Source organism: Rana temporaria, chromosome 1 (assembly GCF_905171775.1).
Source record: "Rana temporaria chromosome 1, aRanTem1.1, whole genome shotgun sequence".
Classification (NCBI taxonomy): domain Eukaryota; kingdom Metazoa; phylum Chordata; class Amphibia; order Anura; family Ranidae; genus Rana; species Rana temporaria.
This window is the reverse complement of record NC_053489.1, coordinates 482,703,275-482,721,580: the sequence shown is the minus strand read 5'-3', so window position 1 is coordinate 482,721,580 and position 18,306 is coordinate 482,703,275. Positions and strand designations below refer to the sequence as shown.

At 44.4% G+C, this 18,306-nt stretch overlaps 1 protein-coding gene across 1 annotated transcript in view; it reads right to left on the bottom strand.

Annotated features, from left to right (window-relative positions):
* Nucleotides 1-11,340: 11,340 nt before the first annotated feature.
* Nucleotides 11,341-18,306, bottom strand: part of LOC120918341 (sodium/hydrogen exchanger 9B2-like) — a 55,810-nt gene continuing 48,844 nt past the window's right edge. Inside the window, exons 10-12 of the mRNA XM_040329882.1 lie at nucleotides 17,834-17,942; nucleotides 14,512-14,648; nucleotides 11,341-11,730 (exon numbers count right to left, since the gene is read on the bottom strand). Coding sequence (XP_040185816.1) covers nucleotides 11,491-11,730; nucleotides 14,512-14,648; nucleotides 17,834-17,942 — 486 coding nt within the window. The 3' untranslated portion in view covers nucleotides 11,341-11,490. The remainder of the gene's footprint in view (nucleotides 11,731-14,511; nucleotides 14,649-17,833; nucleotides 17,943-18,306) is intronic.

Genomic DNA, 18,306 nt, shown 5'->3' with positions numbered 1-18,306 from the left:
CGGGAAAGCGTGTATCGGCGTATACCGCGCACCCACGATTTTGCCCGGTATACGCCGATAAATACGGTATATGTGACCGCACTGAAGAAATTACACTTTGCTACAATGTAAAGTAGCGAGTGTACAGCTTGTATAACAGTGTACATTTGCTGTCCCCTCAAAATAACTCAACACACAGCCATTAATGTCTAAACAGCTGGAAGCAAAAGTGAGTACACCCCTAAGTGAAAATGTCCAAATTGGGCCCAAAGTGTCAATATTTTGTGTGGCCACCATTATTTTGCAGCACTGCCTTAACCCTCTTGGGCATGGAGTTCACCAGAGCTTCACAGGTGTCCTTTTTCACTCCTCCATGATGACATCACGGAGCTGGTGGATGTTGGAGACCTTGCGCTCCTCCGCCTTCACTTGAGGATGCCCCACAGATGCTCAATAGGGTTTAGGTCTGGAGACATGCTTGGCCAGTCCATCACCTTTACCCTCTGCTTCTTTAGCAGGACAGTGGTCATCTTGGAGGTGTGTTTGGGGTTGTTATCATGTTGGAATACTGCCCTGCGTCCCAGTCTCCGAAGGGAGATGCTCATGCTGTGCTTCAGTACGTCACAGTACATGTTGGCATTCATGGTTCCCTCAATAAACTGTAGCTCCCCAGTGCTGGCAGCACTCATGCAGCCCCAGACCATGACACACTTGTCTTTGTACTCACCAGGTTGCCGCCACACACACTTGACACCATCTATTCTAAACCAAATGTTTTTTTTCTCAGTCTCATGAGACCACAGGACATGGTTCCAGTAATCCATGTCCTTAGTCTGCTTGTCTTCAGCAAACTGTTTGCAAGCTTTCTTGTGCATCATCTTTAGAAGAGGCTTCCTTCTGGGACGACAGCTATGCAGACCAATTTGATGCAGTGTGCCATGTATAGTCTAAGCACTGATAGACTGACCCCCCCCCCCCCACCCCTTCAACCTCTGCAGCAATGCTGGCAGCACTCATATGTCTATTTCCCGAAGACAACCTCTGGATATGATGCTGAGCATGTGCACTCAATTTCTTTGGTTGACCATGACAAGGCCTGTTCTGAGTGGAACCTGTCCTGTTAAACCACTATATGGTCTTGGCCACCATGCTGCAGCTCAGTTTCAGGGTCTTTGCAATCTTCTTGTAGCCTAGGCTATCTTTATGTAGAGCAACAATTATTTTTTTCAGATCCTCAGAGAGTTATTTGCCATGAGGTGCCATGTAAAACTTATAGTGACCAGTATGAGAGAGTGAGAGCAATAACACCAAATTTAACATACCTGATCCTCATTTACACCTGAGACCTTGTAACACTAACAAGTCACATAACACCGGGGAGGGAAAATTGCTAATTGGGCCCAGTTTGGATATTTTTACTTGGGGGTGTACTCACTTTTGTTGCCAGCAGTTTAGACATTAATGGCTGTGTGTTGAGTTATTTTGAGGGGACAGCAAATTGACACTATTATACAAGCTGTGCACTCACTACTTTACATTGTAGCAAAGTGTAATTTCTTCAGTGTTGTCACATGAAAAGATAGAATAAAATATGTACAAAAATGTGAGGGGTGTAATTTTATAAGATGGATGATGTCATGAACAAAAAATGTGTAGCGTTGAAGTCAAAAGCTGTAAAAAAAAAAAAAAAAAAAATCAGTAAAGGCATTACTAGTTCCTTTAATATGCCCCTAAATCTGACAGACCGACATCATGGCTATAGCAGGTTACATAGCTGGACCTGCTAGTGAAATTTAAAGATTTGGAAAAGACTTATGGCCAGATTCAGAGAGAGTTACGCCGGCGTATCAGTAGATACGGCGTCGTAACTCTGAATCTGCGCCGTCGTAAATTTAAGCGTCTTCTGGAAACCAGATACGCTTAAATTAGGCTAAGATACGAGCGGCGTAAGTCTCCTACGCCGTCGTATCTTAGGGTGCAATTTTTCCGCTGGCCGCTAGGTGGCGCTTCCGTTGAGTTTGGCGTAGAATATGTAAATGACTAGATACGCCGATTCACGAACGTACGTGCGCCCGTCGCAGTAAAGATACGCCGTTTCCGTAAGAGGTACGCCGGCGTTAAGATAAAGCTGCCCCCTAGGTGGCCTAGTCAATGTTAAGTATGGCCGTCGTTCCCACGTCGAAATTTGAAAATTTTACGTCGTTTGCGTAAGTCGTCCGTGAATGGGGCTGGACGTAATTTACGTTCACGTCGAAACCAATACGTCCTTGCGGCGTACTTTGGAGCAATGCACACTGGGATATGTACACGGACGGCGCATGCGCCGTTCGTAAAAAACGTCAATCACGTTGGGTCACCAATCATTTCCATAAAACACTCCCCCCCATCCTCATTTGAATTAGGCGCGCTTACGCCGGCCCCATTTACGCTACGCCGCCGTAAGTTAGGAGGCAAGTGCTTTGTGAATACAGCACTTGCCTCACTTACTTACGGCGGCATAGCATAAATACGATACGCTACGCCGCCGGAAAGATGCGCCGCCGTACCTGAATCTGGCCATTAGTTATTTACCAGAAAGATCCTGACAGTCACACGACAGTCAGTGTTTTGTTAAGGCAGGATATCACTGAATCCACAGTAAGGACAGTTTACTTTAAAAAGCAAAAAACAGATATTAGTCTGCAGATTGGGAGGCGTAAATAATTTGTCAGGAATGTCCCAGTCTCTTTGTAAAAATGATTAAAGTAAAAAGTGTACTGGAAAGTTTTAATAGTCTTGGGCCCTTTCAAGCATTCCGACTGATAACAACACTAGTAGTCGCTACAGGCTGTTCCATTTTAAATGTGAAACGTCATTAGAAAGGGAATATGGTATTCTTTAGCCAGGAAGCCATTTCAGCTGACTGAGGCTCCTCAGGAACAAAGTCACTCATTACGGATTTATGACACTGCGCTGGTATACCACAGCAGAAGGCGCAGAGGTCAATTCAGTTGTTATCAGAGAGCGATTCCATAGGAGAAGGCATAAAACGACACTTACAGATGCTGCTTTCAGAGTCAGCAATCATATTTGCAAGTTGGCCCATAAAATTTAGCATAGATGCAAAGAACTTGTCCTTGTTAAAGCCAAATGAAGACCGCACCTGACTGAGCTGAGGACAACAGCCCAGACTATAGTGTCAGGTCCTGTACTAGGGACACTGCAAGCCACACTGGAAGTGTTAGTGAATTGTGATCTGGAGACAATAAATCCAACACTGTGTGACTGCTCCTCTCGTGGTTGGGATCTGACATGTTATACTGTGTTAACAGGAATAACTACCGTAAATAGAAACACCAGGTAAAAACTTTGGTTTGCTCACAACCAGCTGCCTAAAGAGGAACTTTAGCCTTTCCTTTTCTCCCCATTTTTACCTGCTACTGTGTTCTGTACAGTAAGGAAAACTCACCTAGTCAGCGGATCCAGCTTTGAGATGCTGGGATCCTCCTCATTGCAACCACTGCACAATACCGACACCACCATGTTGCCTGCGACAGCTGTCGACTCTTCCATGTGCAGGCACCGATGCCCCCCTTCTCCTTATTGAATCGGACTACACCTAATGCATCCCAGAAGGCACAGGGCTCACTGTGTCATTTGCCTACACAAATTCTGGAAGTCGGGGGAGCGGGCTGAGCCATTTAAGCCCCAAAAAAATAATAATCTGATCAAGACACTATGGAGGGGGGTGGGATGGAGATGAGGAGAGTTCGCTGGAAGGGTGAAGTTCCGCTATAGGCAGAAGAGTTTAATAGCCAAAGGAGTCCAAGATACTGTAGGTGGCAGCAAGGACTAACTAGGGCATGGGTGCTCAACCTGTGGCTCTCCAGCTGTTGCGGAACTACAATTCCCATGAGGCATTGCAAGCCGCTGACAGGTACAAGCATGTCTCCCAAAGGCTGAGGCATTATGGGAATTGTAGTTTTGCAACAGCTGGAGAGCCACAGGTTGAGCACCCATGAACTAGGGTATGAACCATGGCTGAAACTAGGGTGGGGGGAAACATCTAGAAGGGGCGCTGCCCCCACCCGCACTGGGGACAGTGCCTGCACTGCTCTAAGAGTGTCACTGCCTCCCTATCAAGTGTAATGGACAGGCAGCACCCACTGCATAGTTTGCCAAATACCGGAGAACCAAATAGGAGGGAGACTGCACAGGCGGACTGGCGCTGAATCATTCAGCTCCTTCCGCCCATCCGTGCTATAGAAAGGCATTTATTAGGACAAGGAGAGGGATTTGTGTGCAGAAAGCCCTGGACTAGGAAGTTGGCATTTGTTTGACAAAGAAACAGAGGAGGCTGGGGGGGGGGGGGGGGGGGTGCAGTGGGGGCCTTGGGCTTATGGGGGTGCAGAGGAGGCCCTAGACTGTGGGGGGAGCAAAGGAAGCCCTGGACTGGGGGGGGGGGGGGGGGTGCAGAGGTGGCCCTGGACTAGAAAGGGGTTGGTGTGAACTGCAGAGGAGGCATTGGACTAGGATGGGAGTGCATTGGAAGCCCTGGACGGGGGGGGGGGGGGGGGGGGACAGAAGAGGCACTTGACTAGGAAGTTGTGAGAGGATGGGGCGTACAAAGGGGATACTAGACTAGGTAAAGAAGGTGCTTGGAGGTCCCCGATTAGGAGAGGGGGTGTCTGGAGGTCCTGAATTATGAGAGGCAGATCACGGAGGCTCTCTGGACTAGGAAAGAGGGTGCCTGAACACTAGGGAGAAAGTGCCTGGATCTAAAGCCTGGGCTGAGAAAGAGTCTGCCTGGGCACTGGAGGGTGAGTTTACAACATAAATGGGGGACATTTATTAATTGTCGTAAGTAATGCTAAACATTAGCAGAGAGAAAGGTTGTGTGATAGATTTATTGCTTGTTTAGCTGTACTTCACCTGTGGATCAAAGCAATGCAGATTGTTTTGCACTCCTGTGACCCATTTTTAGCAGAGAAGGGTTTGTTGGCCGACGTCATACAGCCTGTCTTGTGACTGGGAAAAAAACATGGGAATCAATCTCCCCATCACTGAGAAGCCTTCACTGGCTACCTGTGAAAGACAGAATCTCTTTCAAAGCACTCTGTCTAACGCATAAATGTATTTGGGGAAATGCCCCCCAATACGTATGCGAAAAAATAAAAGCCTACAACCCCAATCGCGTTCTGCGATCCTCCAACCAAAATTTACTCCAAATCCCCAAAACCAGATACAAGTCAAAAGGAGAGAGAAGATTTGCTGTCCAAGGCCCTCGACTTTGGAACACTTTACCAACCTCCATTCGGTTGGAGGAGAACCACTTGGCCTTTAGGAGAAAGATCAAAACCCACCTCTTCTGAGCTCAAGGGAGAAGTGGTCAAACAAGCGCCCAGAGGCGATTCAGTTCGCATGTGTAGCGCTATACAAGTTTTTCACTCACTCACTGTCCAGGCTGAGGGAAAGATGGCAACCATATGGTCGGGATCTGCCCACATGCCTGGACCGGCACCCAGCTCAGCCTTTCAGCGAGCTGCTGAGAGACTGAGCTGGCCGCTAACTGACAGTTACCAGCTCCCTGTTCAGGGAGCACTGAGAACCGAGTTATCGGCTGTGTTTGATTACTCACTTCTCAGTCTTAGGCCTCGTACAGACGAGCGGATCTGTCCGATGAAAACGGTCCGCGGACCGTTTTCATAGGACATGTCCGCTGGGATCATTTGGTCTGATGGCTGTACACACCATCAGACCAAATTCCGTGCGGACAGAATACACGGTGATGACGCGGCGACATGACGGCGACGATGACGCAGCGACGTGCGCGAACCCGGAAGTTCAATGCTTCGACGCGATGTGCGGGTTCTCGGGCCAGCGGACAGGTCCGATGAGTCGTACTGACCATCGGACATGTCCGGCGGACAGGCTTCCAGCGGACATGTTTCTTAGCATGCTAAGAAACGGTTGTCCGCTGGAAACCTGTCCGGTCGGCTGGAAAATTGTCCGGTCGGCCCTACACACGACCGAACATGTCTGCTGAAACTGGTCCGACGGACCAGTTTCAGCAGACATGTTCGGTCGTGTGTACGAGGCCTTAGAGCCAGATTGCAGCATCCACCTAGGCAAGTATGATTAAAAAAAAAATCCTGTACTTCTCTTTTAATTACCTGGCATCTCCTTTTTCCTGCTATTTGGTCCACATGACAATTGGGCCTCATTCACATGGAACATATGCACCCATGCCCAGTGTGATGGCTGGGTACCGCGTGGGGATACTTGGTGTTCTGTGCATCCCCCTGCAAGCAGTCCAGTCAAAGTCAATTGGGACGCAGAAGCTGCAGGGACATAATCAATGTAAAAATACTTTATGTGCTACTAAAGTAAGCATTACACAGTGCGATGCTAGAGACTAATTCATTAAAGAACAGCTGCAACCATTTGTAGTGAACTCAAAACACTAAGGCCCCGTACAGACGACCAAACATGTCTGCTGAAACTGGTCTGCGGGCCAGTTTCAGCAGACATGTTCGGTCGTGTGTAGGCCTGAGCGTGCAGGATTCCAGCAAACATTTGCCCGCCGGGCCTTTTCCCAGCGGACAAATATTCCTGGACTTGTTTTAAAACAGTCCGCTGGAATTCTGCCCGCTCGGACATGTTCGGTCGTCTGTACAGACCTACCGTACATGTCCGAGCGCCCGCCATCCCTCGCATGCGTCGAATGACTTCGACGCATGCGTGGAAGAATTTAACTGGCAGGCCCGCCCACGTCGCGGCGACACCGCGGACACGCCCCGCGTATTGTTTACGCGCGGATTTCTGAACGATGGTTAGTACAGCCATCGTACAGAAATCCCCGGGCAGACATGTACAGTGAAAACGGTCCGGCGGACCGCTTTCATCGTACATGTTTGCCCGTGTGTACACGGCCTAAGATGCAGAGTGAATAGGATGTGAATGGTACACTTATTCCAATCACCTTACAATATCAAATCATACCAAAAAACAATAATATATAAAGATGTACAATAAAATTGTGCAATATAATTGAAAAATAAAAAACACAAAGAAAAACTGAGTGTCCAATTAACGTAGAGTGCAACAATCTGCACACTGTGCTTAAAATTAATCAAATACATGGATATTCTTTCCAAAGTGGGCTGTTAGGATGACTGCTTGGAAGCTGTTAAACAATTCCTCTACAGTTCTAATTAGAAAAAAAAAAGGGGGGGGGTGGAGGACTGCTCTGAGGTCAGGAAATCACCTCAGAAATTTGAACGCACGGGTCAAACAGCGCTCATAAGTTCACATGGGCTGGTTCTTCTCCAGTACCTTTAACGCTCCTCCCCAGCGTGATCCAGCTCTCTGGGTCACTTAACCTTCTATGGGGATTTTGATTTGCAACACTTGTCTCCCAAATAAAAGATATCTATAGTCTTAGGGCAATATTGGACACCACACCACAGGGCAACTCTTTCTCACAAAACATCCGGTTTGCTGGACTTTATTATCACTTTAACGTTGGCTGTGTGTAGTAAGGGATAAGCACTAGAACAGCTTTATTTTATTAAAATGAGTGGACTGAGGTTTGTACTGTCTGCTACATACTCGCTCGTGGCACAGACATTAAAGCATATGGCCATTTAAGCCCTTCCCACTGTTGATGCAATCTGACCACACCCACAGTTTTATAGCGCCTCTATATTGCCACATACCATTTTTCTTAGGGGTGCAAAAAATGACCAGCCCCAAGTGCCAGATGTGCTAGCTACACCACTGGTATGAACTACATGGCTTTTACAGAATAGGCACAATGGCAGGAAGGGAACAAAAATAGAAACAGATTGGGGAGTGCATAGGTGTGCAAAGCTCAGCTAATAGTGTGAAATTTCTTTGCATTTTCACAGTTTCTGTGGTAAAGGATGGAATAGGGAAGTAATGGCGGCATTCAACTTTATCAATAATGCAGTAGCTCCTGCTGCTCAGCTCAAATGGCATTGTCATAAGAAATCCTCAAAGACTGGGTGACACCAGAGGCTGTGTAAAGTACTTGCTGCTTATATTAACACAGCACTCAATGGCCTGGAAAGAGTCAGTGGCAAAGCCCAGTCCCCGAAGAACACCTTCTGGGCAGGCACCCTAATCTTGGTCTAGTACAGGCATCTCTGAGGATTTAGATGCCTAAACAGCCCAGCTCAGAAGCATGTAGATATCTTGACAAAAAAAAAGTAACCTTTTTCTTAATAGAAGGGACATCCACTTATTTAAAAACAAGCACAAATAGATGCATGCTAAAGAGTGGGTGAGGTTATCTACTGTACTTACCTGCTCTGTGCAATGGTTTTACACAGAGGACCCCTGATCCTCCTCTTTTGACAGACAGCAGCAGAAGTCAACGGCTTTGCTGCTCTTGGCCAAGCTTGTGAGACAGGGGAAAGAGGAGAAAAGCTACTATTAAAAGTTTTTTTTTACCTTAATGCAGAGAATGAATTAAGGTAAAACACATGGGGCCAGATTCACAAAGAGATACGACAGTGTATCTCCTGATACGCCGTCGTATCTCTGAGTTGTGCCGGTCGTATCTATGCGACTGATTCATAGAATCAGTTACGCATAGATATGCCTAAGATCCGACAGGTGTAACTGTGTTACACCGTCGGATCTTAGGCTGCAATTCCAGGCCGGCCGCTAGGTGGCGTTTCGCTTTATTTACGCGACGATTATGCAAATGAGGAGATACGCAGATTCCGAAACGAACGACCGCCCGGCGCTTTTTTTTTTACGTCGTTTGCGTTCTGCTTTTTCCGGCGTATAGTTACCCCTGCTTCTATGAGGCGCAGCCAATGTTAAGTATGGCCGTCGTTCCCGCGCCGAAATTTGAATTTTTTACGTTGTTTACGTAAGTCATTCGCGCATACGGATGGATGTAATTTACGTAAACGTCGAAACCAATGACGTCCTTGCGACGTCATTTGGAGCAATGCACACTGGGAAAATTTCCGGACGGCGCATGCGCTATTAGATCGGCGCGGGAACGCGCCTGATTTGAATAGTACACTCCCCCTAATCGCGGAATTTGAATTCCGCCGGAGGATTTACCATACCCTGCCGCAAGTTTTGAGGTAAGTGTTTTGTGAATTACCCACTTGCCTCAAAAACTTGCGGCGGCGGATCTTAAATCACATAGGTTACGCAGATCTAAAGATCCGCTAACCTATGTGAATCTGGCCCATTGTACCTTTACAAACACCTTAATGATACACAGCGCCATGTCACACTGGACATACTATCCTTCATGTAAAAAATAAAATAGAAAAAGTGCAGCGCAAAACTCAAATATATAAATGATACTGGTATACTCAAACACCAATACCATAAGTGTGAATATGAATATGCAGAATAAAAAAAAAAAAAAAAAAAAATATTAAAAATTAAATACAATTCAAACAAACAGTCCAAAAGTCCATAAGTGTCAGAAGATGAGTGAATTAAACGAAAATAAATCTCCACCACGTGACAATCCACCAAAATTTTTAAGTGATCCCTCCACCGTTGTAGATGGCTACTCTCACCTTCATATATGGACCACTGAGTTAACAGATGGTCAATAAAGCAAATCAAATAGGCAGGTCATGAACAGGAACCAGGCTGATGTATTAGATCCTCATAAGACAACCAAACCGCAAAGGACAGGTGCATGTAAAGAGATAATCACAGACTAAGTGCTCACTGTTGCAATGTGTGGATTTATTCTTTAAAAGAAGCAAAAGTCAGGCTACTCACATTTGGCCAGACAAAAAACGGCATGAAGTAATAATCTTTAGGAATGAAAAGCAGATGAGCGACATGATGTTTCTGGCTCCTAATCCACGGTGGTTTAGGAGCCTGAAACATCACGTCGCTCATCTGCTGTTCATTCCTAAAGATTGTTACTTCATGCCGTTTTTTGTCTGGCCAAATATGAGTAGCCTGACTTTTGCTTCTTTTAAAGAATAAATCCACACATTGCAACAGTGAGCACTTAGTCTGTGATTATCTCTTTACATGCACCTGTCCTTTGCGGTTTGGTTGTCTTATGAGGATCTAATACATCAGCCTGGTTCCTGTTCATGACCTGCCTATTTGATTTGCTTTATTGACCATCTGTTAACTCAGTGGTCCATATATGAAGGTGAGAGTAGCCATCTACAACGGTGGAGGGATCACTTAAAAATTTTGGTGGATTGTCACGTGGTGGAGATTTATTTTCGTTTAATTCACTCATCTTCTGACACTTATGGACTTTTGGACTGTTTGTTTGAATTGTATTTAATTTTTAATATTTTTTTTTTTTTTTTTATTCTGCATATTCATATTCACACTTATGGTATTGGTGTTTGAGTATACCAGTATCATTTATATATTTGAGTTTTGCGCTGCACTTTTTCTATTTTATTTTTTACTTGCTTAGGATTTTTGCGAATTTCCCTTAGTGTTCAGCTGGCATTACCAGTGATCTGAACCCTGGGGGTCTGTATCACATAAATACACTTTAATATCATCATTTTTTGATCTATATATTTGCGCTGATTGCACCCTGTTTTTTATACTATCCTTCATCCTGTAAAATCTGATAGAAATCCTAAAGCTGGCCATAGACAGTTCGCATCTCGACTGGTTCAGCAGGGGCCAGCCGAGATTCCAACCATGTATGGGCAGGCTGATTGTACACAAGTTGATCGATACACTTAGGTACAACCAGCCTGTTGTATTTTTGCACATATGGTTACTGCCAACGGCCATAGCCGTTGGCAGTAACCATTGTATTTTGCCAGCCAAAAATGCTCCTCGCGCCCCCCTGCTGGCAGAACACAATAGGTATCCCCCCATCAACCCTGACTGTGTTGATGGGGGAATGGGTAGAGATAGATCTATGAGGCCGAGGGCAGAGGCATTGTTTCAACAATCAGCCACGCCACGCTTATCCATATAAATTGACAATTTATTTCCTGCTTTTAAGAAGGACTTGGTTTTCCCTGTACTTGAACAAAAAAAAAAAAATAATCTGGCATGGAAATGACCCTGGCATTTATGTTGAATGGGTCCAGCCACTTCTGCAATCCGGATATATTTTGGAAAAGGAGTTCCTACTATAATTATGTACTGCGTTTTCCTTATTTTAGATTTGCACATTCATTCAACAAAAGGGCATATTTTAGCAGGATTTTATTACACATTTCTATCTACCAATTCTCTATGCTTCGTTTTATGAAAAGTGAACTATGGTACTGAAATCTTGCACAATCTCTGCAGTGACTTGGGCTGACAGTTTTCAGTAAGGTAGCAAATTTTCATATGAGCAAGTCTCATCGCACCAATAAAAACGACACGGCACTAGTATTTATATACAATAGTAAATATTTATAAATAGTCTGTACATAAAAGATATGTACAATCATACAAAATAAAATCTTGTCTGATAAATGGCAGATTTGATCATAAAAAATACTGTACCAATTTTCTAAAATGTCAGCATGGAGCAGAATAGTTTTAAAGTTGGCTAGATATTTCTATCCTGATTTCAGCCTCCGCTGTTTCTTCTAGGTTTGTACTTGTGATTTCTAATTTCTGCAACATTCTGGGTCCTGTTAGCCCAATAATTAATGCTCCAATGGGTGCTGTGATTAGAATTGCTAGAAAAGCTACAGTTAGCACATCCATGCCATAACCTTCGAATTCTTGGTTTCCAATGCTTCTTGCCATATCCAAAGCAACTGAACCAATAGCAGCCTGAATAAAAGACATAAAAAAGTACATTTAGAAAACAACTAGAGGCTGAAAACTCTTAACTTATGAAAGAGTCAAAAACTTGCGCAATTTAGCATTTTAATAGTAACGCGAGAGAGGTAAACAGTTTAGCCCCCTGCTATATAGGAGCAAATCAGTTCTGGAAATGCTGCATGTGGCACATTCACAATTCCATGCAATATGTGTTCGCAATGGGCCATTAAAGGGGAAGTCCGGCCTAAGCTTGTTTGGCTGGGCTTCTCCTCTGGGTCACAGGTGTGCAATTCGTTTTGCACTCCTGTGACCCTTTTTTAGCAGTGAGCAGTCAGAAGTTCGCCCTCTGCTGACGTCACACAGATCAGTCCAGGCAGCGCGTTATCCCGACTCAGGGAGTCTGGATCCACCAGGTGCCTGGACTGATAGGCCTCTCAGTGAGCCAATGAGACTGCCGCTCCCCACCCCTCCACAGCCCAGCTCTCCAGTGAGTGTGGAGGAGCAGAGCAGGAGAGCTGCTGATTGACAGTCAGCAGCTCTCTGTTCGGGGAACTGTGAGAACCAAGCCATCGGTGGTGGCTCGGTTCTCAGTGCAGAAGCGCCAGGGGACAGATGCAGCATTGCTCCAGCATTGCGACTGCGCAGTTGTCAGTTAAAGCGACGCAGTGCTGAATCGCAAAAAAATACCCGGTCATTGGGCAGCCAAATCCTCGGAGGTTGAAGTGGTTAAAGCAGGGTTTGACAAAATTAGTTTGAATCTAGGAGCCAGCTAAAAAAGTTAGGAGCCAGTTTTTCTTTTTTAGTATTGCGGTACTTTCACACTGGGGCGTCGCAGGTGTTGGCGGTAAAGTTTACCGCAGTTTTTGCCGCGATTTTCAGCCGAAAGCGGGGCGCCTTTAACCCCTGCTAGCGGCCGAAAAAGGGTTAAAACAGCCACGGCCGCGCTGCCACATTGATTTTAATGGGCAGGGTCGCTTTAGTAGCGGTGTATTCACCGCTCCTACAGCGCATCAAAGATGCTCCTGCCATCGCACTGCTCCAGTGTGAAAGCCTTAGGGGCTTTCACACTGGAAAGACAGCAGCGGCTGTTTCAGGGAGCTTTGCAGGCGCTATTTTTAGCGCAATAGCGCCTGCATAGCGCCCCAGGGGGATCCGTCAGATTCAATGTCTACGTCATATATTGTCCTTGTTAAGAAGGCTGCACATAGGGGCGGGCGGTGATGTATTTCAGGTATTTCGCAAGTATTGGACAATTTATGCAGAGGGCTGCGCGCCATGCTCTCATACGCACGGCAGGGCTCATATTACATTGACAGTATCCACTTCAATGCTGCACTAGGAAAATTAAATATGCAATAAAAAGTTTTAAGGACTACTAGGCTCAGCAAGCCTACTATGGGAAAATATAGAATATGATAAAGCAATTATAAAAAAAAAAAGGAAAAATATATATATAAAAAAAACAGATTTCTAAATTCTGCATCTAATTAATAATAATAATAAAAAAAAAAAAACGTTTGCTGTGTGCCCGACATGCCGGCAAGCAGGGGATGACCTCTAGAGCTTGGGCGATTTTGGCCCCCCAAAAAATCAGCGATTAAAAAAAAAAAAAAAAAACTTGATTCAAATATTTTTTTTTTCCTGATGGATTTTCCTAAGCTTTTAGGTGAGGCCGCGGCTTCGGCCTAGTCTGCCGCTATCCTGGGAAAAGGCCACGGACTAGGCCGAAGCCGCGGCCTTGCCTAAAAACTTAGGACCAGTGGTGCGCGGACAAGGCCTCGCCTAAAACATCCTGCCCGCAGCTCGCCGCGATCCTGGGGAAAAGGCCGCGAGAGGCATCCAGCCAGATGCCGCTAGTGGCCTTTTCCCAGGATCGCGGCAAGCTGCGGGCAGGATGTTTTAGGCGAGGCTGCGGCTTCGGCCTAGTCTAAGGAGCGCCGGTCCTATGGAAAAAAAAAAACCATCTGTGGCTACCACGCTGCTCTTACTGCTCCATCCCCGCCGACCCCGCTAATCGCATTCCAAAATAATAACAGTGATGGGCAGTACTGTGTCTGGAAGGCCTACAAGGCCCGGGCCATGTCCACTCCCCCAGCCAAGACCCCACTCGTGAGGACACTATTTCTAGTCGCCATGGCGACCTGGCGACCAGGATTTGTCGAGCCCTGGGCATGTTTGGTATCGATTTTACCAAACAAAAACAGGCTTTGTTGGGACGGCTGCATATATACAAAGCCCATTTTTGTTTGTCTCTAATGTGAGTGCATTTTCACTTGTTTTTATTAAATAAATACTGTCCTTATGTACTGTGCAATGAAGCCTAACTCCTTTTGTCTACATGGGATGATATACATGTGGCGATTACTGCTGGAGTGTATCTTGAATAAGGAGAGTCACACCTGGGCTTGCTGTATCCACCATCCGGTCTGCTGCCATTAAGTGTATGAAGATTAATGGGCTTCCTTTATACCGTATTATACCTTATAAATGGTGATGTGGCCTTTGTAATGAGGGTCCACTAAATAGGGTAAGTGGCTGTATTGTTGGTGCCGGTGACGGGTCTCTCTATTTTGCACTTATCTCCTGCCTACCACAGATTGAACTACCATTGAATATTTGTTCCTGGATTGAGTTTCTTTGGACTATCAATTAAGCACTGCACCTTAACGATTTATATTTTTATTGGTTTTCCCTCAATATTGTGCTGGCTGCTGATGTTTCACTGAATTAATTGGATACCAAGAATTTTTTGCGCAACATATTTCATTTTTATTTATTTTGTGATCATACCTGAACAGTAGCTTTTGGCATCCATGCTAAAGAAATAAATATTTTCTCCTTCAGCTGAAATCCTGCCCAGGACACCATCAAGAATGTGAAGCATATCCGCACTATTAATGCAATTCCAAGTGTGGCAATACACAATGCTAAAAGAATGAATGGGAAACTGTTAAGCTTTTTTTTCCAAGGGAAAGAAACCTTATATATTATATATACAGTGCATCTAGAAAGTATTCACAGTGCTTCCCTCTTTCCACATTTTGTTACGTTGCAGCCATTCTTTTGAGACGTATGACATGTGGAGATATCTATTCATGCTCAAATCATTGAGGTTTACATTGTAATCTAGCCTGACTTGAGATTCCACTCCCCTCCCAATAGGAAGAGAGGGAAAGAGTTGCTAGACCACATCCAAAAGTACGATTACGGAAAAAAGTATTGGATCCCCTGCTGATTTTGTTTAATTGCCCACTGACAAAGAAATAATCAGTCTATTATTTTAGGTAGGTTTATTTTAACAGTGAGAGACAGAATAACAAAAAACATTATAAACTGATGTGCATTTTATAGCATGAAAGTATTTGACCCCTTCGGAAAACATGACTTAGTACTTGGTGGCAAAACCCTTGTTGGAAATCACAGAGGCCACCAGGTTTGCACACATCTCAGGAGGGATTTTGTCCCACTCCTCTTTGCAGATCCTCTCCAAGTCATTAAGGTTTCGAGGCTGAAGTTTGGCAACTCGAACCTTCAGCTCCCTCCACATATTTTCTATGGGATTAAGGTCTGCAGACTGGCTATGCCACTCCAGGACCTTAATATGCTTCCTCTTAAACCACTCGTTTGTTGCCTTGGCTGTGTGTTTTTGGTTATTGTCATGCTGGCATACCCATCCAGTGAGGGCCGCGGGGCATCATTCGACTACCTGACACGCAAACAGCCTCAGTTCCGGGCTAAGGCACTACCCATGCAAGCAGCCCTTTGGCACTGTTTTTTATTGCTTTTTAAAAATAAACAGGATTACACTATTGGTTCCCTTTATATATTTTTTTCACATATTCCATCCATGATCTTTGTTGCCGGGCACACGCGATCGCTCGTTACAGAGCGGGGACCGGGAGCTGTGTGTGTAAACACACAGCTCTCGGTCCTGTCAGCGGGGGAAATGCTGATCTTCTGTTCATACAATGTATGAAGAGAGGATCAGTGTTTCCCCTAGTGAGTCCACCCCCCCCCCCCCACAGTAAGAACACACCCAGGCATACTTAACCCCTTCCCCTAGTGTTAACCCCTTCACTGCCAGTGGCATTTTTATAGTAATCCAATGCATTTTTATAGCACTGATCGCTATAAAAATGCCAATGGTCCCAAAAATGTGTCAAAAGTGTCCGAAGTGTCCGCCATAATGTCGCAGTACCGAAAAAAAAAAAATCGCTGATCGCCGCCATTACTAGTAAAAAAAAATATAAAAAAAAATGCAATAAAAATAACCCCTATTTAGTAAACGCTATAACTTTTGCGCAAACCAATCAATTAACGCTTATTGCGATTTTTTTACGAAAAATATATAGAAGAATACGTATCGGCCTAAACTGAGAAAAAAAATTTTTTTTTATATATTTTTGGGGGATATTTATTATGGCAAAATTAAAAAATATTCATTTTTTTCAAAATTGTCGCTATATTTTTGTTTATAGCGCAAAAAATAAAAACCGCAGAGGTGATCAAATACCACCAAAAGAAAGCTCTATTTGTGGGAAAAAAAGGACGCCAATTTTGTTTGGGAGCCACGTCGCACGACCGCGCAATTGTCTGTTAAAGCGACGCAGTCCCGAATCGCAAAAAGGTCTCTGGTCTTTGGGCAGCAATATGGTCCGGGGGGTAAGTGGTTAAGTAAAGGGGTCACTACCATCTGGTAAGCAGTACCTACCTATGGATCACTTTGGGTGTATTTTGCTCAGCTGGTGAAGGATTACTCACTATTTCATTCAGAAGATTTTTTCAGCACAGAAGAGTCACATTTGCTAGGCCTTTGATTGAATATCAAACCTTTGCTTATTTATATATTGTTGTATTTAGTGCTTTTATATAGGTCACGTTTTTAATTTATGCTGTGTGTGTCACTTTTCAATTTATTATGCGTACTTAAGTGTGTTTCCTGTGTTTATTATTGCACAGTACAAATTTACTTGGTAGTTGGGTGCCTCCTATATCTCATTCACTAATACCCATACATGACCCATTTTCCATGCCTTGGCTGAGGGAAGGAGGTTCTAACCCAACATTTGACGGTACGTGGCACCGTCCATCGTCCCTTTTATGCGGTGAAGTTGTCCTGTCCCCTTAGCAGAAAAACACCCCCAAAGTATAATGTTTCCACCTCCATGTTTGATGGTGGGGATGGTGTTATTGGGGTCATAGGCAGCATTCCTCCTCCAAACACGATGAGTTGAGTTGATGCCAAAGAGCTTGAATTTGGTTTCATATGACCACAACACTTTCACCCAGTTCTCCTCTGAATCGTTCATTAGCAAATTTCGGACGGGCCTGTACATGTCACATCATCACCTCATGATCTTTGAAGCGCCACAAGGTGAGATCTTGCTTGGAGAACCAGACCGAGGGAGATTAACAGTTATTTTATTTCTTCCATTTGAGAATAATCGTACCAACTGTTGTCACCCTCTCACCAAACTGCTTGGCAATGGTCTTGTAGCCCATTCCAGCCTTGTGTAGGTCTACAATCCTGTCTCTGACATCCTAGGACAGCTCTTTGGTTTTGGCCATGGTGGAGAGATTGGAATCTAATTGATTGATTGCTCCTGTGGACAGGTGTCTTTTATACAGGTAACAAGCTGAGATTAGACACACTCCCTTTAAGATAGTGCTCCTAATCTCAGCTCCTAACCTGTATAGAAGATACCTGGGAGCCAGAAATTTTGCTCATTGAAAAGGGATCAAATACATATTTCATGCATTTAAATGCAAATCAATTTATAACTTTTTTTAAATGCGTTTTTCTGGATCTTGTTTTTGTTATTCTGTCTCTCACTGTTAAAATAAACCTACCAATAAAATTATAGACTGATAATTTCTTTGTCAGTGGGAAAACATACACAATCAGCAGGGTATCAAATATTTTTTCCCCTCACTGTATATGTTCTTGTCCCATGCCTCTCAAGGTAACCCTACGGGTACCAATCCTTGCCCCGAGGCTTGCAAACGAGGAGGGGTATTGGTCCATCCAGGGCCACCCTCTACAACGAGAAAGATGAAATATATGGCAGAACAGCTTAGAACACAACTCTATACTGCGACTTTCTACACTTACCAACAGTCTCAGGTCTCAAAGAGGCAATTTGTATTTCTGATCCAATCAAGCTGAACAGCAGTGGTTGGAAAATATCCCATCCAACAGCTACTATATCTTCAACCACAGTCTATTTATATATAAAGAAAGAAAAGTTAGATACTTTCCACACAATAATAAATCACACTCAAAAAAGTCACACGTTAGACCAATAGACAGTCATAAGGACAATTTATTAAACTGCACTGCTGCTATGACAAATAAATGAGCTGCCTCCATAAAAGCAGAAATTAGGCTGAGCTTACACTGGTAAAATGTTGTTAGAAAATTGATGATTCAGAATGTTTGATTATCTACGAGTTAAAGGGGACAATTCAATAATTTGTTTCGACCAAGCAAAAAAATTTAAATAAAAAGACAAAAATAGAAAAATGTTGTCAATTCCAATGGGAATGAACTAATTTCTAATTATTGAATTTGCTCCTGGCTAAGCA